The sequence below is a fragment of the Gossypium hirsutum genome, chromosome A11 (assembly GCF_007990345.1).
Source record: "Gossypium hirsutum isolate 1008001.06 chromosome A11, Gossypium_hirsutum_v2.1, whole genome shotgun sequence".
NCBI lineage: Eukaryota > Viridiplantae > Streptophyta > Magnoliopsida > Malvales > Malvaceae > Gossypium > Gossypium hirsutum.
The window spans coordinates 120,797,369-120,824,155 of record NC_053434.1 but is presented as its reverse complement, the minus strand read 5'-3'; the positions used below and the strand labels follow the sequence as shown (position 1 = coordinate 120,824,155).

Genomic DNA, 26,787 nt, shown 5'->3' with positions numbered 1-26,787 from the left:
TTGTGTCTAAATCAAAAGAATCGATATTATAAAAGACATGAATGAAATAATAAAGCCCGAAAAATATATTTGGACAAATATTTGATTAATAAAGATATGAATAAAATAATAAAACCCGAAAATATATTTGGATAAATATTTGATTCATTAACTGCACAAAAAAAAAACAATAGTTTCAACTCTTTCTCCAATATATAATATGTACAAAAAAAATGAAAAAAAGAAAATATAACTTTAAACTTTTTAATAATCAAAGTCTAAGTTCTAAATTCAACTTGTTTTTGAATTTATAATGTTTTTATTTCTATTATGTGATTTATTACACATTAAAATTAAATACAGATATAAAAAAAATCTTATATTGATTTATGTTTAAAATTTTATTAAACGTATATACATATATAAAATTTAAAACTCATATTTAAAGCCCAACTTAAATAACTATATATATATCCAACCAATCCAAATGCAAGATAAAATCCCCTCAAATTTCCACATTAAAAGGAAACCAACTACTCTGTTAACTTTGTGAACCGTCATCCGACAATAGCAACAAGAAATTTTTAGGTCAAATTTTCTGTACATCCCTATTCTCTTCAATCATCTAATGTTATGGCCTCTACTGAAATATTTGATGACCATGACCTGCTAAAAGTAGTAGGACCAAGTTCAACCCTAAATTACCATACAATACAAGTGGATGTACGGTTCATAGATTTTAGTTGCTAATAATCAAATCATCTTTTTGATGCCTTGCATCATGGGAGAAATAGCTGAATGCATGTGCAAGACTGCTTAAACTGGCAAGATTCGAATCTTCACCGTGTGTATAAGCAGCTGAGACTACATTGAAATTCACTTTGATCACCGGTCTAAAACGAGCATAGTAAAGATGAAATTTGCTCCATTTTTGTAGTCATAATATTAGTCTGCATCACCAAGGCCATCACTCCCATCCCCTTTCTTTGATACGGGTGTCCAATGTGAGCTTGATTTCTTTGTTTGTGAAGCTATTTCTGCGTTCTTCCGTAATACAGCTCCAGGAGATGGATATGGACGTTGTTGAAACAAAGGACCCTAAAGTTCACAGAAATAAGCAGCAGTTGAAACGTGAGGTCTTTCACAAGACAGATGGGGCAATGAATGTAATATAATTCTTAGTATACAGAAATATATAGGTTAAAACATGCCATAAGTCCCTGTACTCTTCACAAATTTGGCCTGTACTTTCATTTTCAGGAATTTAATCCCTTTAATTTTCATATTTCAAAATTCAAGTCCAACCATTAAGATAGTTAATTCTTTTTTATTAAATTAGTTATTTTTTTGTTAAATTTTGAAATATAAAAAAGTAGAGGGACTAAATTCCTAGAAATAAAAGTACAAGAACTAAATTCCAATTTTTTTTAAAGTACAGGGACTTATGGCATATTTTAACCAAATATATATAGCTTGGATTCGAATAAGAATATTGTACCGTGGCAGTGGTATCAGCTGCTCGTGGCTGTACTCCTTTCAGCCCAACAATCCTGTAAAAAGCCAATGTCAGATGATATCAGTAGACTTTAAAGGATGCCGTCTTTCGAGTTTGCGGACTTAGTATTAAACATGATGGCATGACAATAGGAAAGCTATTAATGGCAACATACCAACCACCACGAGGAGCATCGGAGTATGAGCTTGGATCCATTGGGTCCAGCTCATCATCATCGTTGTAGGAATGCTTCCTTTTCCCGAAGTCTTTTCTGTTTCCTTTTCCTGAAGGCGGTCTCCCTCCGGATCTGCAAAGGCCAACACCTTAGCACCGTTATACCAATGTGTAAATCAGTCTTTCTGTTCTTGACAATTGAAAATTCCATATTTATATAAAGTCTCATTATGAAATTAATGGTACTCCTATAACAGGTTTTAGGTTTCCACAAAATGCTAGAACTTCATACTGGACCAATTTTTTTCCAAAACCTAGACAACACACGAATTCTAAAGAGAAATACGTGCATGGCCAGATGACCCTCATAATCACAGAGTAGTCGCAGATATAAACAAATTAGAGTTAGTTAAACTAACTAGAAGCACAAAGTTAGAGTATGTACCTTGGCTTAGAAGCCTTATTCTCATTGCTATTATGCTGCTGGTAATCCAAAGTCGCTGGCAAACTCTGGGCCTGTGGCAGATTGAGAACTCTGCGTTCCATACAAGTTGTCACTACTGTCAGTTTCAATTAGCTTTCCTAAATGCAGAATAATAATGAAAATCTAGTCCTACATACACTCACTCCGTGAGTGAAAAAAAAGTATATATTAAAAAAGAAAAAAAATAATGAAGAAATAAGATATTTAAAATAATGAAAAAAGTAAAATAACTTGGTATAAAAGGTTGAAAATGGGAGCAAAAATAGGAGTGGATAATTAAGGAAACTAATGTTATTTAAATGAAAAGTTAAATTGCTAATATAACTTTAATAATATGTATTGAATATTCTAGTTTGGTTTTTATGTACTTCAATACTGAGTTGGTGTCACCAAGTCAAGTGACACCAAACTCAGTCAGGCACTTAATAATAAATAGTATAGATATAGATAAGTATAGATAAATAAATGTAAACTTGTATGTAGATACAAGTTGATGTGTTCGTGTCTGCACTACTCTTTGAGATGAAGTTAAGAGCACTCCAAGTTAAGAACATTCTATGTTCACAAGTCTCAATATCCTTTTTAAAAAAAGAACACATTATGTTGATATGAAAATTTTAGATGTTCTCCATGTCATTTTATTCATTCCCTGATCTGGCAAGATCAAAAAATGGAGAAAAGAAAGAGTTTCCTAACAGCATCTTAAATGCACCCATTTCTCATCACATTTTCCATAAATCATATTATGATAAATAAAAATAAATAAAAAAGAATTCAATGAACCAGTGGCACCTTGGCATGCAACCCACAAATTTTCATGTCATTTTATGAATTTTAACATATATGATTTATTCTTTTTTTTTTTAACAATAACACACACAATTCAATCATCAGGGAATTATGTTCTTTAATATGTTAATAAAATAATTTTATGCTACAATAACAACTTAAACTTGATCTATCGTTTAATACCACAACGATAGAATATAAAATATCTTGATGATCTTACAAATTTTAAGGAAAAATTTAGCATGTGAATTAACGTCAATAGGTCAATATGTTCTGCTTTTAGAACCATTAAAAATGATGATAAAACATGCCTATTCACCATAATAATAAAGCAAAATCTGCATATGGAGACATTACATACCGTGTGCAATGATTGCAGTAACCCCAAGCTTGCACCAGGCTAACTCCCCAACCTCCACAACCAAAGCATTTGTCCAAGTTTGATGACCACACAGTCGAATTCTCATTAACAGTACTTTCAGAAACCATGCTTCCAGGATGCTGTGATGCAAACGGCTTTAATACATCAGGGCACTCCCATTGAGATATATTGGTCTTTGTATTGTAATAATATTTGCGCCCTGTTTATTTACAAAAGAAAGAAGGAACAAAAAAAACCCTTAATTCTGTCTGAGTCAAAAGATGCATGCATGCACACACAAAAACTTTGTTAGATGTTTCTACATCTAAACCAACCAACTTAGTAATCCATCTTTTAAGCATCTTCTGAATAATATGATGTGCTAAAATTCCATCTGCATTAGCAACCATACCCTTTTAATTGTTAGAGCCTTTCAGATTTTTGGTCAACAAAAACTTTTAGCTCCAATAAGAAATAATAAAAAATATAGAAACAATATTTCCAAACGCAATGTGAGACTTCATTCTTGCTAACATCTGCAGCTTTACCCCAAAAGATATGACGTCATTTTCCTATAGTTAGTTTCATGTATTTCCAAATTCATAATCCGTATGATTCATTCAAAAAGAAAATAAAAATTGTGATAAAAACAAAATGAGACAAATCATACAAATTTCTTTATACAGCATACCTGTTGTTTCATCTACTGCTTCCACCCAATCTTCCACGTGTCTTGTAGCGAATGGGAAATGAGTACTCGAAGATGTTTCTACAGGTCTTTCCCACTGACTCTTTCCTTTACTTTCATTGTAATAATATGAAGCACCAGAGGAGGGATCTTTTGCTTCCACCTACAGAGGAACTAATAGAAGTCAACATTGTCGCAACAGAAAGCAGGAAAAAACATCTTCTAGAAATAAGATAAAAAAATTGACATCCAGTTAAGAAAGTTTTCATTTTTCCCTTCTCTTTCTCTGGCATAAGGTTACACCCATTTGTAAATAGAACACCAAAAATAAAGGAAACCTAGTCAGTAGTAATTAATTCATATTGCAGAAAGCTCACATGAAAAGAATTCTAGCAAAGAAGTAGCATTCTTCATATGTTTGGAGTTCAAGATAGTACAATTCCAAACCCATAATAATTACAATAAAAATGCTTAAACATTGTAGCACAAAAAACTGAATGGAACCCTTTCCTTATTTTCCTTCCATTCTGTACGAACTATTTTATTGACCCAAAAGTAAAATCTGAAATTTTTTGCCAATTCCAACAAACTCCCAAAACAAACATCTTTAATTTTTGAAAGTTTCCATCATTTTGATGTGGTTGAATTCACTTCCCCTATGGGTTCATATTCTAGCAGCTCTCACATTTCCAATTCTTCTAGTTCAACCAGAACAAGATAAAACTTAGTTGATGGGATAGTGAAGATATGAACTGATTGAAAAGTTTAGTTGCATACTGTTATGATATCCTTATCTAGAGAAAGTTTAAGAATTTAATATTTTTAAGGTGAGAAATCGAAAATCATGTTAACCCATATACAAGTTCAATATAGAAGCTCATTACTCCACCCTACAAATAAATATATGTTTTTTTCCCATCATTTCCAATAAAGGTTTCAAGCCTTTTAAACTTGACATCATAAAGATTTAATAGAACAACCACATAAAACTGAAGCAACCATAAACTCAATGCCTAATCACATGTTAAGGACTTAAACCTCGGTCCATCTAAATTTTTAAAAACAAAGATTCCAATAAGCATTAAAACATACAGAAACCAGATTAAATGCAAAAGCACAAAGCTGGCCATTGATACACACCCATCCAGGAGGCAACTTTGCAGTTTCCATAAGCTGGGGTGCATCAGTCTCCAAATTCTGAAATAAAAAATGAAAAAGCAAGTTGTTGCAAAGTTATTAGCAACTAGATGGTGCTCATATTTAGTCTACATACTAAGAAGGTCACAGAAAGTTTCAGAAAAGAATATTGGCAAATTAGAATAGGTAAATTTCCAGAAAAGATCAAATAATGAAGTCCTGAAGCTGTGCTTTTTATTTCAACACAACCTATGATGATTAAACAAGGACAGATAAAAAATGAGGGACAATGGGACATAAGGATGTAAAACATAAACTTGCCTTATCGGTTCTTGATAGGTCATGTTTTGTTGAACCATCTTTTAGAATGCCCCTAGCTTTCAACTTTTGCTTAAGGTACTCAGGCAAGTCCTTAGATGCAGCCTCAGAATTTTTCTCACTTGTATCATTATTTACATGTCCCAAATTTCCTGAAACATAAGAAGACGTGAAATCCCAACTAGCTCCTTTTTTTATGTAAAAAAAGATATCAACTTGGTTTTGCAAATAATCAAGCAACGTCTTGAGAGTCCATTCATGGTAAATCTAACCTGGTGTAGCAATATTAGAACCTGGAGTACCATAGCTATAAGCACCTCCACCTGGTACACCATACCCATTTCCAATGTCTATGTTACCTAAATCCAAAGTAGAAAATAAACCTCAATCAGCAATTTCTTTTCTTTCTTTCAAAATGAAAAAGTAAATAAACAAAGTAATTTACTAATCAAACTGAAGTCAATCAAGAACATTTTTTCCACGTGTTCTACTGAACACCCAAAAAGCACATTGTCCTAAACCTTCCAACTTCAATACAAACAAAGGGTTGCTTTTTTTCCCCAATAATTTTCTTTCATTTGGTGAAAAAAAACTCCTCTTTTAGCTGGTAGGGCAGTAAAATTCTATCTTCACACACAATCACATGAACTTGAAGATAAAGAAAAAAGGGTTATTATGAAATATGACCTTGTTCAGGAGGGTTAGGCTTGCCACGCTTAGAAGCTAGTTCGGCACGATGCTCTGAAGCCATTTTCAGTAGATGCTCCTGTATGAACATACATATTACCCAAAAAACAATGAAATACTATGACTAAAAAGGATTATACAGATAATCAAAAAAGAGAGCAAACACGAAAACAAATGAAATTACCCACTTTCAAAGCATTGGGATCAGGCCGTTCCAAGAAAACGTCCATACCATCCTTGCAGGGACGTCCGGCCGCTGCCTCTCTGAAAATTAATTAGCTTAATCAAAAGATTGATGAAAACAGAGAAAAACAAAATGGGAATCCCAAACCAAATACCTCTGGCTCTGAGCCTGGATAATTTTCTGGGTGGCGATTTCCTAGCAACACCAACATTAGCAAATGATATAGAGATTAGCATAATACTTGAAAAAAAGGAGTATTAAAAGATAGAAAGAGAAAGGGGGAGGAGAGACAGGTACTTGTTCGTGGAGAAGGACATGAGGTACTGGATTTTCATTGCGAAAATGGTCTTCCATATTTTTGCACCCCAGGTGTTTTCTGTTATGTCTGACAGAGATAATAGTTGCTGCAGCCGTTGCCTGCGTGTGCCTGTTTTAGAGACGGCGAATAAAAACCCGACCCTTTCCGAGTTTTTAATTCTCAGAAATAATAAGATCAGGTGGGCGGGTGCGAGTCGGGTTTTTATAAGTGGAAAAGACCGGGTCGGTGCCCATCTGTATATATCACTATTGAATATAGGTTAAATACCTCTACTAGTCCCTGTACTTTGAAAAAGTTCTGGATTTAATCTCTATACATTAATTTAACATTTTAGTCCCTTTACTTTTAAAATTTTAAAATTTTAGTTCTTCCCAAACAATATTTGTTAAAATCATTAAGTTTTATTATTTCCAAAATCTGATGCACCAAATATATTATCATACGTATAATGTCATGTCAACTTATTATTTTTACATATTAAAAATCCAGTTAATGGATTAATGGCTGTCATTTACGTCAAGACTAAAATTTCAAAATTCAAAAATATATAGAGACTTAGAATGTTCCGATTGGAAAATATAGACAAAATCTATAACTGTACGCGTAGTACATGACTATTAATTGAATTTAACCAAACATGTTTTAATTGCTATGGTTTAGGGTCAAGACTAAAATTTAAAATTTTGAAAAATATTAAATTTGAATAATTCAAAAGGTTCAATGACTAAAATTTATCAAATTAAATTATAAAACTAAATATATAATTTTTGTAAAGTAAAGGGACAAATAACAAAATTTAATCTTTAAATATACAAACTTGAGGAAATTTTTTTGAAGGATATATTTGGGTGATTTAAATAATAATTTTATATAGTTTTTTAAGTTTATTATTTAAAACAAAAAAGAGAGAAAGGTTTATTTTTGTTATTATTATATTTTTAAAGGCTATTTATATTTAATTTCAAAAGGGGACAGACCTAATATGCAAATAGACTAAAAGTTGAAAAGCATTTAATTTAGAGGTGTTCATGGGCGGGTTTGGGTTGGGCTCAACTAAAAATCATGCTCATTTATTGGGCTCTGGCTAGGCCGGGCCCAAAAAAAAGGCTTAAAATTTTTGCCCAAACCCGACCCAGATAAAAATACTAAAATCTGGGCCCGTCCCGGCCCGACCCACCCATATTAATTTTTTATATTATTTTTAAATATATATAATACATTAAAAATACTAAAAACATCAAAATAAATATTTTCCAACAAATTGAAAATAAATTTTAAAAAATATGTAACTTAAATAACACTAAGATAGATGCAACTTACCAAGCAAATGCCTCTAAAATAATAAAAAATTTTAACAAATGCCTTTAAAATAATACCTTTAAAAGATTAACAACTCTAATTTAATTTGGTGTCGCAATACCTTTTTTTCAATCAATCTAAAAAGGGTAATTGCTTCATCAGGTCTTTGAACATTTTATATTATCATATTTCAGTCTGGTGCCGCATGCCAATTTATCATGCGGCACCTTTAAAATATTGTTTTTTTAAATGCAATCATTGACCGATGATGGGAAGTTGGTGCTATCGGTGTGTCAAGCAGTACCAACAAACACTACATAAATCAGATCATTTACATACATAATTTTCAAATTAAATATTTTCGCAATTAATTAAAAATTTTAGGTTACTTAAAAGAAAAAAAAAGCCTAAAAGTTGCTATCTATTCCAAAAACTTCATCTCAGGTTTGGATTTATATATTTCTTTCTCCTAAAAAACATTTTTTAAATAAATAGGAAAATATAAGAGAAAATTATGTTTATTTGGCTTTTTAGTTTGAAGCTAACCTTTGACATGAACCCGCTTGAAAAAAAATTAAATACAAAAATATTCATTAAATTATTAATTTTATTTTATTTTGATTATTTTAATAAAAAATATAATTGAATAACTAAAATAAAATAAAATAATTTAATGATATTTTTATACTTTATCCAAAAAAAATAGTATATTTAAATAAAATTTAATTAGAAAAATGGTGTATTAACAATTTGAATGAAATTATCATTATAATTATAATTACTGAATTGAATGATTTAATTTAAATTAAATTATATTTTTATAAAATAATTAGTATGAATTTTTATCACGCTTCGTGTTAGATTAATTATTTTTTTAACTAAATTATAGAATAAAATTTGAAAATTAAAATATACTTTAAGTCATTATACTCTTTGTGCAATTAGAATTTAATCTTCATACTTTTATTTTTAAGAATTTAACTCCTCTATTTTTCGAAATTAAAATTTCAACCCCAATTGTTAACACCATTAAATTTTCAATTAAATTCGCTAGAGTGACATTTTAATCCTTCTTTTTTTTTTAAATATTCACATGATAACCGTTTAACAAAAAAAAAACATTGCAATGGAGGTGAATTTAATAGAAAATTATAATGGTGTTAAGGACTCTTAAAAATTACATCATTGTTTTAATCAAAATAAAGCATCTGGACTAATCATTGACATTTGAAAAAGTTGAGGTACAAAAAAAGTCAAGAAGTTGAAGTATAAAGATTAAATATTAAATTTAAGCGGAAGTATAGGGACCAAAATTGAAACTTGACAATTATTACATAATCTATAAAAAAAATACAATGTCATGCTACTTTTCCATGTTCATAGTCTTTTTTTTTTTCACCAATATGTTTATAAATAGTTAAAAAAAATCATCTTTAACCTTTCAACTACAAATAACATTTTTCATTCTTAGATATGATAGTAAAATAATAAGATAACTATCACATATAAGTATGTAAATTATTTGGACTAATTAATGCAATTGTAAAAGCAAAGGACCATATTATGTCAAATTAAAATATGCAGATTAATTATATAAATTTACAATTATTTTATAATAAATAACTAAATAAGGAGAAAATCATGTCGTTAGTTCAAAAAATTAACACCAATAATAATTTTAATAATTGATGTGAATTTTTAAAAAGGGACTTATTCCAACTCATGATGCCCAAATAATTTTTTTTGAATAATATTTTATTTAAAAAAATAAAAGTATAAAATTTATTAACCATTTGAACTAAATATTAAAAAAAAACATTGGACCAATTTATTGTAGAAATTCAAGTATAAAGATTAAATTTATTAGGGGCTAAAAGTGATATTTTAACTCTCTCCTTATTTAATCCACCTAGCCAAACTCTCTTTGAATAATACTAAAATTAACCCAATATTGCAGATTATTAAAAAAAAATGCTATTAGAAAGAAGAGGAGAGCAATGCACATAGATTTGGTTTTTTCCCTCCATTGATTTCAACAAAAGAGAATACAACAAAACAGCAGCAATCACATAATCTATAGGCCCTGCCACCATTGTGACTTTTGACCTGAAAATGGTTGCCATGTTAATCAACATATTTACAGCACAGAAAACAGCATATATCCCCCCCACTCGAAACACGAGACCAACACCCTTCGGCATTGCTCTCGCTCTAGTCCGCAAAACTCTTGGATTATACAGTTTTGAAGTGGTTGTAACTAGAGAATAGGTTGATATACCCTGTTGTTATAAATGTAAAATAATAATAGCTAATAGGAAAGATAGCAGCCATCGCATAGTTGGAAGACCTGCAGAATGCAGAGAGAGTATAGTATTAGCATACGTGCAGGAGTCCATTATATCCGATCCCAAGCATAATCCCTAGCGATACAAACTAATGCAAGAAGATAATTTAGAGCATGGATCTGTTACAATGACCGATATAATGATTATTAAGCATCTAGAAGTACATTCAATGTTCAACATGAGAAAAGCTGGGTATAAGTACCATGGAGGCCCCTATACTAGGAGTCAATTTGCATTTTACCCTCTTTACTATGTAAAGTTAGATTAAAGAGAAAACTAGTTTTTTCTATTAAAAATTTCATCTATTTCTACTATTGAAAACTTGTGTACCTGACAAAATAAGCAGACAGTTACATGTACCTCATGCTAATATACAGAGACTAATTTTTAGCGGTAAAAATGGCTAGAATTTTTAATAGAAGAACCAGTTTGCTCTTTAATCTAACCTATGGTCCTATAAGGACTAATTTTATATTTTTTTAGTAGAAGGGACAAAATGCAATTGGCTTCTAGTATAAGGACTTCCATGGTAATTTTACCGAAGAGCTGAGCATGGATAAATAAATGAATTAGACCGACCAATCGCTATAATGATTCTTAAATTTCTAAATATGACTAAAATCACTGCACAAAAAAATCAACTTTAGACACCATTTGTATGAAACGAATAGTCCAGGTAATTTATGATCATAAAATTCGGTTTGGCATGCAATGATATGTTTAATTATTCAGAAAACGTCATTTACTCACAGAAAGGTGCCGATGCTGATGGTGAAACTGAAGGTATCCTATCAGGATCCTCTTTATTTGGTTCACTCTTTGATGGAGGCTTGGCATGAGCAAAAGCTACATTTGGCAGCGGACTGGATGTGGGAGCTAAATAGGTAATTGGTTTAGGTTTGGGTGCCAGTGCTGATGGATGTACATTCGGTGGGACCGCCGAATGATGAGGGGAAACTTTGGGTGTGGCAGCAGGGGCTAAATTAGGTTCCTCTCGAGGCTTCCCCTTGATCCTTTTATTCCCATGTTGGGAACCAGGAGGGTTTGCCTTGTTATGCCTTTGAGATGCGGGTGAAATTGTTTCAGGGGTAGGTGAATGAGCTTCAGGTGCAGGTGCAGGTGCAGGTGCAACTGCAGGAGCTAGATCAGCACTATGGTGGTGATGGTGATGGTGGTGGTGATGGTGGTGGTGGTGGTGATGATGATGATTACTGTGGACAGGATGAGGTGAAGGAGCAGGTGAGTTTGAACTGCCGTCACCTCCGTGAAGAGAATGTTGCAAAATGGAAGAAAGGCGAACTTGCTTAACTTTACCAAATACAGTGTGGTTTAGGCCAAGGTTTTTCGAATGAGAACCCGTGATGGTTTGAGCTAGTTGCTTTAATCTTGGCGTTGATGGAGGATTCCCTACAGCAAGCAGAACTTTTGACTGAACGATAGTGGGGGGAGCAACAGTGGAGCCTTTAGAATTCGATAAGATGATATACAAGTTCTGAAACTCGCAAAGTAAATCGCATCAGATTCGGCATAAGAGATGCTAAAGCCAATAAACTCTCTTACAAATGGTAAGTACAAAAAACGCAAAAACGAAAAATAACAAAGCATAATCAATAAAAAAAAGACAGATTGCCTAACCTCGTATGGAGCTAAATGCAATCCGGACTTGAGCTGGCTCCTTAATTCATCAAAATATAATTGTATTTGATAAATAGAGAAGTTCAAGGTAAAGTTGAAATGGATTTGCACTTTCTGCAGAAGAAAAGCGCTTTGCGGGGGAATTACAGTAATCCCTCCCGGGAATTTTAACACCTCAAAGAAGTATGATTCCCCGAACAAGGATTTAGTCAAGCTCAAAGATGATTGGTGTATAACCAAATACTCAAACGACGACTTTATCAAACTTAGAGAAGTTGGAGATATCTTCGAATACCTTGCATCAGGATCAACCCCGAACACAACGTTTGTTACATTCGATTCAGTTAAAGGTTCGAGAGATAAGATAACCACCTGGTTCAAAGAAGTAAATCACAATTTAGGCAAAAATGTAATACAAAGTACATACATCATGTCAAAAAAGGATCAAATATTATACTTTGCTCGTAGGAAAGCCTATCTCATCAAAAATGTCATTTTCAAGCTGCAAGATATTGTCTCCTAGAAAAGAAACCGGCTTCTCAACTTTAAAACTTGCTACTATATCATGATCTGGACAATAAAATAACCAAATGTTAGATCACTTCCATAATTATAAATTCAATATTGGTCCAACCCCACAGCAAATATCGAATTGCCAATCCTACAGACCAGCTTCGATCAGAAATCCGTATATAAATAACTACAACAATTATCATATGAATGCAGAGATTAATATCCAAATTGATACATCAAAAATAATTCTCAAACCAATACCGATGACAAGTACTTATATGCAATATACGTGACATAACATCCAATAGTAATTGATCTATGAAATGCTGAACAATTCAGTCAGAAAACCGTATAAACAACAACAATGGTTATATGAATGTAGAGATCAATAACCAAGTTGATACATCAAATATAATTCTGAAACCAACACCGATAACATGTATTCATATACAACGTATGTGACATAACTTCCAATGCTAATGATCTATGAAATGTTTAACAAATTCAATGGTATACACAAACATGTGCACGTATATATGCATATAGCATATAAGCAGAACTATGAAATAAAAAAAACTGCAGTAACTAACCAAATGTGTTCGAAAATAAAGATTGTGCTCATCACTCATGTGTCAAGAACCAAAAATATTAAGGGGAAACCAACTAAAAGAAGCATTAAAGCCTAACTTAACCCGGAAAAGATTAGTCTTCGTGGACCGTAAAACAACCGTGAAGATACCTTGGTGGATATCCTTTCATTTCCATGGTCCAATTTTGCTCTAAATTATAGGAAAAGTAAAACATGAATTACTAAATCACATGGATTTATTTTCTATTTTTGATGCACTAAGTATGCAATTCTATAAAGGGTCAATGAACTAGATGATGACACATTGACAAAACTTTTTAAATGTAATTTTAAATAACTTCATTTCCAATGAAGCTTTATTATCATATTCTATACAGTCTTAATGCATCAAATGAAATATATATAATAATAAACTGCCCAAAAATTTATACATACATATATATACAAGGAGTTGCCAAATTTATTTATCTTTTTTTTATGGAAATTTTATCTTATTTTATTGATTGATGACATCTGTGGTAAAAGAATCATCATTTAAAATTGTTCATAATCTTTCCCTTTTACTCCTTTAGCAAACACTGAATATAACTAACATTTAACACTCTTAAACCCAGTTTCCATTAATGGAATTTTTAAAAAAAATTCAAAAAATTAAATAAAACCCAAGTCGATAAATAAAATCTAAAATTTTCTCATTCATACATTCTCAGCTAAAAAAAAAAGGAACAATAACTAAAAACAAAAATCCCAGATCCATACATACATACATGCATATACATACAATTAAATCAAGAAAAATTAGAAAAATTACCTTTGAACCTAGAATCAAGATCCAGATCAGAGTGATCTGAAGAATGAAGAAAAGGGGGTAACCAAAACAAAGCCGAAAGGAAGATTGCAAGAGAAAACAACAAAACGAAGAAGCATCGAAGACCAAAGAGAGTGCTCTTAGATCCACAAACAACGAATCTGGTTGAAATTGTAGAGCTAGATTCTACCACAGATACTTCACTACTCACGTTTGAACTTAATCTCTGCTCTTCTTCAGTTTTACCCATAGTTCATTTCTTCACCATTTGCTCTTATACTCCATTTCCATGGCGATTTGCTTTTGCCTTAGCCATTGATGATGCTCTCATTTTTTTTAACCCTTTTTCACTTCACCACTGAATTTTTGCACATTCTTTTTCTAATTTCTAGGGGAGGGGGACAAACAAAGCTCGTCTTTGTGCTTGTTTTTAAGAATTATATATTTTTTGGGATTTTTTTATTTTTAATTTTATTTTTTAATTTTTACAGTTAAAGACAATGAGAAAATATGTGTAGGGTTTTTGAAGATGAAAGGAAAAAAAAAAAAGGAATCAAGTATCTCTATCTCTTCAAATGTCTGTTTTTTTTTTTTTTTAAAGATAAACTTTAAAACATGGGACATCAATTTGTGGAGTTTCTTTTTAAAAAATAAAATAAATATTTTTTGGTGTAAATTTAGTTTTAGTCCCTCTACTATGTTGAACTTTTGAATTTAACCCTTTTAATTTGGGTGGATGTTCTTCATAGATCCCTCTATTATAGGGACCTGATAAAATTAATCCATTTACTATTAAACGGTTTAATTTGGCTCATATACTATTAAAAAGAATCAAAAAAATGTTTAAAACATATCATTTTATGTTTAGCATGGTTAATATTTTTAAAGTTTTTATAGTTCTATAAATGAAATCTTTTGTTAGGAATTAAATTGTAATTAAAAATAATAATTTTCAAGTCATTTTTTATATAGAAAACATTAACTCTTTACAATTTGAACTTGTTTGATTATTTTTAATAGTATAGTGACTCGATTGATTCATTTAATAATCGAGGGATTAATTTGATCAAATTCCTATAATACAAGAATCTCCCAAGGACTTAAACTTTTTTTAATTTGTCTGAGTTAGATTATTTGCTTTTATAATGTTATTAGTAAATCTGAATAAGAAAAAAGTTGTTATTCAACAAATATGCAATATTCTTATTGGTTGAATTTTGTTGTTTGGATTTTTATGTGACTGTAATTGTGTGGTCGATTTATATATATAAAAAATCAACATCTATCACTTTGACAACTGCAATTGACAATATTATCGATTTGGACATATTGAAAATGTTATAGAAATAGATGATCAAATTATACCGAATTAAAGTAGAGACATTAAATCTCAAACTTAAGTACAGTATACACTAAAATCAAAATCATACTTTTTATATTTGAATTTTTTTTAGGTAAAAAGTTTTAAAAGCCCTCAAGAATATATATTATATCTAAATAAACTTCAATGATACAAAATTTTAGACTCTTCTATTAATAGGAACAGTCTTTAATTAATCAGATCGTTAACAGACACTATCGTAGCTACTAGAATCAACAAGAAACTAACAGGATGTCTAGATTCAAATGAAATGTATACATGCTTTTATTGAGATTTATTTTGAATGTATTTTAAAATATTATAAAAATATATTAAAAAATAAAAATTTACTCAAATGTATGATTGAATTGATATAATAAAATTTATTCGAGTCAGCAGCTCTAATCTAACCCGAATTTATATATTTACTAGAATTTTTTTAAATAAAAATTGTATTTATTATATATTTTAAATAATATAACAATTTTTTTAAATGCATTGTCTTAGTGTGTAATTTTTTTATTCGGATAAAAACTTAAAAAATATAAAATTTCTTCGATAACTAAAATGAAAGTATAAATATAATGTAAACCTGATTTGACATGTACAGTCAGCTACTAATGATGATTTAACACTTGGGTGGCTAAAATAAAAATATCCTAAAAGTTGAATGACGAAATTACAATGAATTTTTTTTAACGACCAGAATAAAAAGAGCTCTAAAAATTAGATGACCAATTGAGTAGCTTACCTTATATTTTAGTCTTCAATTAAGAACACTTATTAGTACCTTAAGTTGTGAAATTAAACAGGTTTATCATTATTTATATGAAATCTAACGTGAAATTGGAAAATATGGACGAATTTCAAGTTTGATTTTAATAGATTATGTTAAATTTTATGTTAATATAATTATAATTTTTCAGGAATTAAAATATAAATTTGTTATGTATTAATTTATAATTTTATCATTTTCAACGGATTAAATAAAAAAATCATTTTTAGGAGGTTGAAGTGCAATTTTTTATATATTAATTTATAATCTCTTTATTTTTTGAGATGATTGAGTTTAAAACTTTTTATTTCGAGGGGCCAAAGTACAATTTTACTATATATTAACTTATTATTTCTCTATTTATAAGAGGATTGAATTGAAACTTTTTTTAATTTCTATAGCTTGCCTGCGCCCCTCAAATTTGCCTTTGCACTAGACTGAATCTGAGTCAAGAAATGAATATAAACACCTTCTACGGGCTTAATTCAAATTGATTCACAAACAGGTCTAATTAAATTGGACTCGGTCCCACGCTAAACTGCAATTAAATACGAAATTAAGCAATGCCAAACTCCTAAATGAAGGATAAAATTCTCCTAACACTATTTGTTCATCCATAAAGCTCAAATTCAAAATTTTAATGACATTGAGCTGCTTACAGCTCAAAGTGTTGGCTTAATTTCACATTATAACTTTATAAGATAAAAGGTTATTATTGTATACCATTTTCAATTTAGCAGCTCGATTTTTTATAATCGAGATTGCCGATGAATTTGTTAAGAATTGAATCTAAACACTTCTATCACACAACATAAATAATATTTTCACTAAATTAAAATGTTTTTATCTTGATGGTTAAGGAAAAAAAACAGTAATTTAATGTAACGATTAAGGTAAATATAACTTAGGTTGATGTGTTAGATGGAATTCTTTTTTCTTTCATGCTAAGGTTTTATTTAGTGAAATTGGTTTGTTCATTGTTTTAAGCGAAACGTGAACTTAAAAAATTATTTTAGTGGTGAAATTAAATTGTAATTTTTACGATAGTATCGTAGAAATGTAATTTCATAAATTTAATAGTTTATATATTTATAATTTTAAAAGATTAAATCAATTATTATTATTATTATTATTAAGGAGTAAAGTGTAATTTTACCTTTATTAATTTAAAATTTAAAAGGATCTAAATTATTTTTTTTCATTTTAAAGGGTCAGGGCCCTGCCAACCCTTATAGCTACGCCCCTATTTGAGTGTGAAGTATAATATATATAAATAATAATCATTATAATTATTATAAAATATTATTAATTTGATTATTAAAATATATCCAAAAAAATTCATATATTATAAAATATAAATCAAAATAAAATTTTAACTGAAAATTCATGCGTAATTTATATAACTGACAATATCGTTACTAAACCAAAACTTCATTTAGATGATATTCAAATATGCAAATGTACTTAAGAGGTCCATATACTACAGGGTGCTGATTAAATTAGTCCCTATACCATTAAATTAAATGATTTTAGACATTGTATTATTAAAAATAATTAAACAAGACCAAATTGGTACAAAATTAATATTTTTAAAGTTTTTATGGTTCTGTAAATGAAATCTTTTTTGTTTTAAATTAAACTGCAATTGAAAAATATCAATTTTATACAGTAAATGTTAATTTAGTTGTAAATTGAACTTTTTTTATTCTTTTAATAATATAGGGACTAAATTGATAGATTTAATACTATAGAGGACACAATCAACTTATTCAAAAAATTGTGAATATGAAATTAATTATTTTAATAAAAAATGAAAATAAAATATAAAAATTATCGGTGCCCTTCAATTAACTCTTGCTGTTCTAGAAACAAAGGATAATTTTTGAACACGTGGCAGAAAACAATAAAATGACGCAAAAAAAGAGCACCGAACAAGAGTAAAGTATCTTGGTGATAAAATGAAAAAAAGGCTTAATTTAATATTTTATCCTAAAACAATACCTGCTTTTCATTTTGGTACCTAACTTTTTTGTCCGATTTTAGTAACTGTACTATAGTTTTTGTCTCAATTTAAAAAAAAAATTGGCAAGGAAAACATGACCGTGGCACATTCTTATTGAATGTGGGTATTTTTAAGGTAAAATATACTAAAATAATAGTTGAAACAGATCCAATTCCAGACTAAAAAATATAAATTTGAGGGTTATAGGGGTTATTACAGTAAATTAAACATCATACCAAAAATAATTTTTTATTATTTTTAAATAATTTATATTAGATATACATATTTTTAAATCAGTACAAATTATTTTTCCCTCCATTGAGAGTTCAATCATTAGTATAGTGACAATCAAATGGAAAATTTTAGTAAAGGTTCATGTACTAGTCCTTTATGTCTTTATATTTATAATTTAATTATTTTTAATCTTTTACTTTTCAAAATATGTAGTATTTTTTTAAGTGAATTTTGTTAGAAGCTAAATTACGTTTTACTCTTTTTATTTAAAAAAATAAATAAATTAATTTATATACATTAAATAATAAAATAAATAAATTATTCTGTTATAATTTTTATTTATTTTTACTGTTAAATAATAATATAACACTATTTAGTTGCTTGAATCTTTTCCTCCATTTTAATTACCATTAATTTATTCGATTAAAATTTTAATTAATTTTATTTAAATTAATCATTTTTTCCTTTAATCTAACCATCCATTTTATTACCAATTAAAGCTTCCATTAACCAACTAAGTATAATAGTGAAGCTCGTTATATTTTAAAAAAGAATCAAATTTGAACATTAAAAACGACATTAATGAAAAAATAACTACAATTCTTAAACATAAATCATAAAATAAACATCAACAATATAACTGCTAAAAATTTCGATAATTTTAATATAACGAACATTGATTAATTTATCAGTTTATTAAAAGAGGAAAAAATATAGTCTAGCTACTAAGGTAGGGACTTGCATAATATTTTTATGTAATTCATTTATAATATTTAAAAGTAGGGAGTACTAACGGAATAATTAATTAAACTCTAATAGATAAGTTCAAATTTTCTAGAATTTGGAATTTAAGTAAGCTTAAGTAAACCGATTAGATATGCTACATAGATTCTTTTTCTAAATTATTAAATTACGACTTAATTTAGTAATATAAAAGTCAAATTAACGAAATTAAAAATTTATGGACTAAAACAGTAATTTACCCCTTTTTTACATACTAAGTTTTTTGAAACAGCTCCTCCGCACTCTCTGCTACAAGTACAGTCGGATGCAAAAAAAAAAAAAAACCCTAAACTTTCCATGATTCTAATGTGGGAAAGCTCGGGAAAGTTTCAAAACATGGCTGTTGATGATTCAATAACGCCACCGACGTGTCTAACGTAGGTAAAAATCCAGGTCCGGCACCGTTATGTAACCGGTTACCGAGTCTTTGAGGCTCCGGTTTAAGGATCGGACTCACCGTCGTCGTCGTCGTCTTTCCCTCGCCGAATCCGATTCCGGTTACTTGTTGTACCATCTGCCTGAAATTAGCTGGATCTGCTGCTATAAAAGTAGTTCGAGAACTCTTCGAGGCGCGGGGCTTCCGTTTGGAGATTTTTCCAGTGGGCGATGGACCGGCGGTACGGTATCGTTTGGGTGCCGGTTCAGGCGCCGGTAAAACGATGGGATCGGTGATGGAATCGGAGATTGATTTTTGTAACGCTCTCGTTAACACTTGTGTGTCGCGAGAAAAGGATTCGGCGATCCAGGGATCGGTTAAGAGGCAATGAAACGGTGATGTTTCGAAGGTTGATAGGTTTTCTGATGATGCTGCCATCTTTTTTTTAAACCGTAATTATATTTTCTCGGGGAAAAAATGGAAATGAAAGAAAAAAGTTCAGAAGAAGAGAATCAAGTAGGTGTTTCTGAAGGGTTGGAGGTTAAGGAATTTTTCTTGTATTTTCTCAGATATCAAACAGAGAAAGTTGAAGGAAAGCTTAAATGGGGCGAAGAAACCGCGTTGTGATGACGGGGGACACGCGTCAACCTTTTTATCCTTAAATCTAGCCATATTTAAAGTTGTAATAAAATTAATAAACTCGAATATAATGAATAAAAATATATATATTTATATTAAATCTTTTAGGACAATTGATATTGTTATTGTAATAATTAGAGTTGATTCGGTTAAATTAGATTCGATTTGAGATGTAAATTAATATAGTAATTATATTTAAGAATGATTCACTTATATTGATATAAAATTAATATAATTTTATATTTTTTCATAATTTTTTATACAGTTAATATTTTATACTCTATTCATATAGACTATGCATATTAAATTTAACGTAAATTAAAAAATTTCAACTATTTATTTTATGTAACAAAAATACTAATCGTTTAGTAAATATTCATATATACATTTTTTAGATCGATATGCAGAGGCGAATCTAGGGGTTTACAAGGGCCCGACTCCCCTTAAAATAAAAATTGTTACTTAGGCCCTTTAAAAAAATTTAAAATTTTAAATAAGTAAATATAAAATTACACATTGGTCCCTCTAAAATTATAAAAATTAAATTTAATCCTTTAAAAATTATAAAGATATTAAAATATTAAAATTTTACTCTATCCTTCTAAAAAATTGTTATGGCTTTGCCCTTACTGATATAATAGTGATATTAGACCGATTTGAATATTTATGTGTATAAAAAGTAAAATTATATCAATACCGATAATTTAATAGTTAAAATATTAATCATAAAAAAATTATAAAAAAATTATAAAAGCACTTTAATTTTATATCAGTGTAAGAAAATCCTTGTCTTAATTTAAAAATTGACATATTGGATCAAGTTGAAAATGGGTATAACTTTGATTTTTGTTAATTTTTCTTTCCTGTCGAATTTGGGATAAACAAATTAATATTTAATTTCGAGCGAGTTAACCATTAAAATCTCAAAATTTCAACCTACTTAATTATGGCTATTATTATTATTAGAAGGTTCATTGCAGTGTAATTGTACTTTGTTAAAATTAGACTTAGTTAATTAATAATTAGGAGAGCGAATTTAACTATGAAAAACTTATATGAACTAAAAGAGTAAATTACCATTTTTTTACATTCTAAGTTATTTGAAACAGCTCGAGAAAAAAAAAGGGGGGGTGGAGGAAAACCCTAAACTTTCCAGGATTCTAATGTGGGAAAATTCGGAAAAGTGTCAAAAGATGGCTGCTCATGCAGCTGGTGATGATCCAACAACGACGCCGACGTGTCCAACGTAGGTAAATATCCAGGCACAGTACCGTTAGGTAACCGGTCGCCGGGTCTTTGAGGCTCCGGTTTAAGGATCGGACTCACCGTCGTCATCTTTCCGTCACCAAATCCAATTCCGGTTACCTGTTGTACCATCTGCCTGAAATTGGCTGGATCTGCTGCTATAAAGGTAGTTCGAGACTTCTTCGAGGCGCGAGGCTTGCGTTTGGAAACTTTCCCGGTAGGCGGTGGACCGGCGGTTTGGTACCGTTTGGGTGCCGGTTCAGGCACCGGCGAAGCGATGGAGCCGGTGAAGGAATCGGATATTGACTTTTGTAACGCTATCGTCAGAGTTTGTGTGTCGCGAGAAAAGGATTCGGAGATCCAAGGATCGTCGAAGAGGGAACGAAACGTCGACGTTTCGATGGTCGCTAGGTTTTCTGACGATGCCAACATCTTGTTTCGAAAAGATAATTATATTTTCTGGGGAAAATGAAAGGAAAGAAAGAAAATAGTAGTAAGAAAAGAATCTTACAGTTGTTTTGATGGGACTGTTGAGTTACTGGTATTTTCTCAAATACCAAACAGATGAAAGTGAAGGGACGTTTAAATGAGACGTGGTGATGTGGGGTAAGGTGACGAAGAAACCGCGTAGGGATGACGAGTGGACACGCGTCAGCTTGTCGTCATGAAATCTAGTGAAGTTAACATATGCACTAAAGTCTTTTAGTAAATTCGAAATTTAATCCTTGTACTTTTTTATTTTTAGAAATTCAATATCTTTACTTTCTAAATTTAAAAATTTAGGTCTAATTATTAACATTGTTTAAGTTATTTAGTTCAATATAGGTTCTTCACAACGTTATTTTTTTAGTTACATGTTACTAAACGAGTATCTTTTTTTTTTCAAGTAGGGGAAAAATTTAACAATTGAACCTGAATTTTGAAAATAAAAAAATTGAGTAAATTCTTGAAAATAAAAAATATAAGGATTAAATTTCAAATTTAGGAAGAATATAAGGACTAATGACATATTTTAACCATCTAGTGGTTAATATATCATTTTGTACCTTAGTTTGGTTTAAATGTTCAATTTATTTTTTGATTTTTTTTCTCAATTTGATACTTGAGTTTAGTTTCAATGTTCAAATTGGTAATCGTATCAAACGATATCATGTGTCTCGAAGAATGTTTGACACATGTACTCTAATAAAAATCATAAGGCTTATACGTAAAAAAAACTCTTAAAAAATACAAATAAATAAATAAGTAAAATTAAGTTCGTGTTTTAAATTCACACACAATTAAGCCCTCGTTGTTAAATTAAAATAATCAATTAATCTCCTCTATTAACAGTTTTCGTCATTGACCACATTGACTGTTAAAATAAATTAATGGACCAACCAAATGATGACATGTGGTAACTTCTAGTTTAATCTGATATTTTTTTCCTATAAAATATTAAAAATCATAAAAAATATAAAAAAAAGATATATATGAAAAATTATTATTAGATTTTTTTATATTTTATAATATTTATAATATTTATATTTTTAATATTTTTAATATTTTAATATTTTTCTTTTTTTATTCTAATTTTGTTAATTTTTTTGATGTTTAATAATTTCTCATGAGAAAACATTAGATTATGTAACAACCCGTTTCAGTGAAATCGAAACAATGGTTTTTGGACTACAAATTTGAGTCTAAAAGAAAAATCATTTTAATATTATTTCATGGTTTGCATTATGATTTAAATATCGTATGAAAATTTCGTAAATAAATTTTATCGGTTACATGTCCAATTGGATGTAAAGGACCAAATTGCATAAAGTGTAAAATTTGAATTCTAGTAGCTAAATGGATCAAATAGCTATGGAATTCAAAATTAGAGGTCCTTATATGGCAAATAGACCAATTAGTGGAGTTAGTAGATAAGTATGATTAGTCATCGTTGGAAAATTCATCAAAGAAAAGGACTAAATTAGAAAGTTGAAATAATAAAAGATGATAAATGATTAAATAATAAAAATATCATCATATTTATCATCTTTCCTAAAATTAAAGGCATGGAAACCCTATCTCTGGTGTTGAGTTTTGAGCAAGCTTATTTTGCTTAATTAGGTAAGTATTTTAGTCCCGTTTTTAATGATTTTTATGTTTCCGAGATCGTAATAACTTAATCTAGCTATCTCAAGGATTAATTTGTAAAGTTATTAAAGTGCTAGAGTTTTGCCATGGATGAGTATGTATGAATTATGAAGTTTTATAGTAGAAAATGAAAGGTTGTTAATAGATAAACATGTAACACCCCTTACCCGTATCCAACACCGGAATAGGGTACGAGGCATTACCAAAACACATACACTTGTAAACGTATTTAACCGAGTTATAAAATTTCATCAAAATTAAAACTTTCAAAATAATTAACATGTTTCTATAACTTTTCACAATATATCCTCAAAATATTATAATCATAATAATTAGGGCCTGCGAGACCCGATACATACTCATGCAATTTAATGCTTCATTTCCATTTCATTCAATTCGCAATTTCTCATGCTCATAATTTAAATCATATCACTAGCAATTTCCATTTAATTCACGTACAATTCAATGACATCAAATTCAAAACTAATACGTATTTACCATTTAACTCAATGTTTATTGATTATACCATTCAATAACACATTTATGAAATTCTCAATTTAGCAATGAAAATATCACTTTAGTTTGAATAACAACATCGTCCTGATATAAATACACTACCACTTATCCATTTACTTTAATTCTTTTGGGCCCATTTGTCACTTACCATCCTTAATCAAATTACGGAACGGTCACGGAAAATTGAGTACTTCACTTTCGCTTTGCCATAGTATAACTATGGTCTTACGTATGATCACTTATCACTTGTCCCTGATCAGATAAGTGTAGCCACCTATCACTTTGTTTCTTGATCAGATAAGTGTAGCCACTTATCACTTTGTCTCTTGATCAGATAAGTGTAGCTAAAGCTATCACTTATCACTTTGTCTCTTGATCAGATAAGTATAGCCGAAGCTATCACTTATCACTTTTCACTTGTCACTTGATCAGATAAGTGTAGCCGAAGCTATCACATAGATAAGTGTAGCCGAAGCTATCACTTATCACTTTTCACTTGTCACTTGATCAGATAAGTGTAGCCGAAGCTATCACTTATCACTTTGTCACTTGATCAGATAAGTATAGCCGAAGCTATTACTTATCACTTTCCACTTGTCACTTGATCAGATAAGTGTAGCTAAAGCTACCACTTATCACTTTGTCACTTGATCAGAAGTACTCAAATCCGGCGTTCCGCTCAATTTGATCATTTATTCATATATCAGGCTTACCAACATGTGTTAATTCATAAACCATTCATGGTATTATTTCATGCCAAATCATATATTGAATATACCATACACACATACTATGAAACTTTATTTTCACACATGAGCTTAAACCATGACCAATAATGCACAAAAATAAGCATCATTCATATTTCATCGTTTATGAGTTATAATCAAACATATGACCATTTATACACGAATCATTCATATATTTCCCAATTTTCCTCCTCCTCCTCTCCATTCCACATCCTTAATGTGTATAACACACTTAAACAACATTAACCATAATTTCAATATTCACTAACATGTATATTCAAAGCTGTTTATCCGAGTCAGAGTCACTAAATTATTTTTATCCGGAGCTAAAGAGCTCCAAATTAAGATCCGTTAATTTTCCCTGAAACTAGACTCACATATCTTCATACCATAAAATTTTCATAATTTTTGGTTCAGCCAAATAGTACAGTTTATTCTTTAAAGTTTCCCCTGTTTCGCTGTCTGACAGTTCCGACCACTCTTCACTAAAAATTAATTATCTCATTGTACAGAATTCGGATGATATTTTAGCTTGTTTCTTCTAAAAATAGACTCATTAAGGATTCTAACCATATAAACTATAACTCATAATCATTTTTGTACAATTTTTATTGATTTTCCAAAGTCAGAACAGGGGAACCCGAATTCATTCTGACCTTGTCTCACAAAATCTATTATATCTCATGATTTACAATTCCATTGCTCACATCATTTCTTTTATAAGAAACTAGGCTCAATAAGCTTTAGTTTCATATTTTATTCATCCTCTAATTCAATCTCTACAATTTTTGGTGATTTTTCAAAGTTACACTACTGCTGCTGTCCAAAACTGCTTTAGTGCAAAATGTTGATTTCCATTTTGCCCCAAATTTCACAATTTATACAATTCGGTCCTTTCTCAATTAACCCCTCAATTAATCTAATTTTCTCAATTAGTACTTTACTAGACATTATAAGTTGTTACACAACTATTGAAATTCAGAATTTCCACATATAACTCTATCTTCAAACTCTTTTACTATTAGGTCCCAAACATTCACTTTCTATTCAATTCTTTCAATAAAATCAGCATATGAACAATTTAAAGCTCTAATTTCATGCTAAATCATCATATACTTCCAGCACATATTCATATCAACTTTCAACTTCTTTCATAAAATCAAAAACTAATGGATTTAACAAGTGGGCCTAGTTGTAAAAGTCATAAAAATACAAAAATTTCAAGAAATAGTCAAGAATTGAACTTACTTGTAATAAAAATATGAAGAACCAGCTTGAAGAAGCCCTTCCATGGTGTTTTAGCTGATGAGAATTCAGAAAAATGAAGAGAAATCTAGATAATTCCACTTGGGTCCTAACTTTATTAAGCAAATTTTGCAATTTTCCAATTTTGCCCTTAATTCATGCCTCTGCCGTCCAGCCCAAATAGACCTTGGGTCTATTTGCCTTTTAAGCCCTCTTCCTTTTATCATTTAAGCTATTTAATCATTTCCCAAAATTTTGCATTTGTTACAATTTAGTCCTTTTTGTTCAATTAATTATCGGAACTTTAAAATTTCTTAACGAAACTTTAATACTAACTTTTTAACACTCCATAAATATTTATAAAAATATTTATGGCTCAGTTTAAAATCCCCGAGGTCTTGATACCTCATTTCGATTCTAATTATTTTAATATTTATTTCTAGTGCACTATTCACTATTTCAAAAATTTTCCTAACTTCATATTTAACTTATACTTACTAAATTAATAATATTTTCTACCCATTTGTCGAATTTAGTGATCTCGAATCACCGTTCCGACACCTCTGAAAATTCAAGCCATTACATTTTTTTTTCGTCGGATTTGTGGTCCCGAAACCACTGTTCCGACTAAGCCTAAAATCGGGCTATTACAAAACAACTTTTGTAAAGTGAATTTTGATGAAATTGAGATTTAGGGATTTAATTGTAAAGATGAAAAATTCATGGAAAAATTTTGAATTTTTTGAAATGCATGGGCTGTTATTGCTACATGTAAAAAATCGTCTAGGCTTGGAATAAGGATTAAATTGCATGAATTTCATTTTCCGAACCTAGGGACAAAATTATAATTAATTAAAAGTATAGGAGCAAAATGATATTTTTGCTAAAGATGTGAATTGGATTGAATTTAATATAAATTGATGTTAAATTCATTC

General features: G+C 29.8%; 4 protein-coding genes across 7 annotated transcripts; all 4 read right to left on the bottom strand.

The window, feature by feature from the left end:
• Positions 1-420: 420 nt before the first annotated feature.
• On the bottom strand, positions 421-6,825 carry LOC121209481 (WW domain-binding protein 4). Of its 4 annotated transcripts, none has more exons than XM_041080179.1 (13): positions 6,594-6,825; positions 6,451-6,491; positions 6,301-6,376; positions 6,113-6,191; positions 5,698-5,784; positions 5,429-5,577; positions 5,111-5,167; positions 3,974-4,133; positions 3,283-3,502; positions 2,094-2,183; positions 1,650-1,781; positions 1,478-1,529; positions 421-1,077 (listed from the first exon to the last, which is right to left on the bottom strand). In XM_041080179.1, the coding sequence occupies exons 1-13, from the start codon at positions 6,648-6,650 to the stop codon at positions 925-927; spliced, it is 1,353 nt and encodes a 450-aa protein (XP_040936113.1). In that variant the 5' UTR covers positions 6,651-6,825; the 3' UTR covers positions 421-924. The 4 variants fall into 4 exon arrangements, 3 of the variants coding, with proteins under 3 accessions (XP_040936113.1, XP_040936112.1, XP_040936114.1); XM_041080178.1 differs by having other exon boundaries at positions 5,063-5,167; positions 6,594-6,786; XR_005904609.1 differs by having other exon boundaries at positions 998-1,077; positions 1,650-1,797; positions 5,063-5,167; positions 6,594-6,788.
• Positions 6,826-9,912: 3,087 nt separating this feature from the next.
• On the bottom strand, positions 9,913-14,421 carry LOC107925895 (uncharacterized). Its single transcript, XM_016856631.2, has 5 exons — positions 13,808-14,421; positions 12,352-12,464; positions 11,895-12,266; positions 11,010-11,751; positions 9,913-10,261 (listed from the first exon to the last, which is right to left on the bottom strand). Exons 1-5 carry the CDS (start codon positions 14,052-14,054, stop codon positions 10,200-10,202), a joined length of 1,536 nt encoding a protein of 511 aa, XP_016712120.2. The 5' UTR covers positions 14,055-14,421; the 3' UTR covers positions 9,913-10,199.
• Positions 14,422-19,117: 4,696 nt separating this feature from the next.
• Positions 19,118-22,045, bottom strand: LOC121209480 (calmodulin-binding protein 25). The gene has a single exon (XM_041080177.1). The coding sequence runs from the start codon at positions 21,648-21,650 to the stop codon at positions 21,117-21,119; it is 534 nt and encodes a 177-aa protein (XP_040936111.1). The 5' UTR covers positions 21,651-22,045; the 3' UTR covers positions 19,118-21,116.
• Positions 19,245-19,772, bottom strand: LOC121210108 (calmodulin-binding protein 25). The gene has a single exon (XM_041082213.1). The coding sequence runs from the start codon at positions 19,770-19,772 to the stop codon at positions 19,245-19,247; it is 528 nt and encodes a 175-aa protein (XP_040938147.1).
• Positions 22,046-26,787: the final 4,742 nt, after the last annotated feature.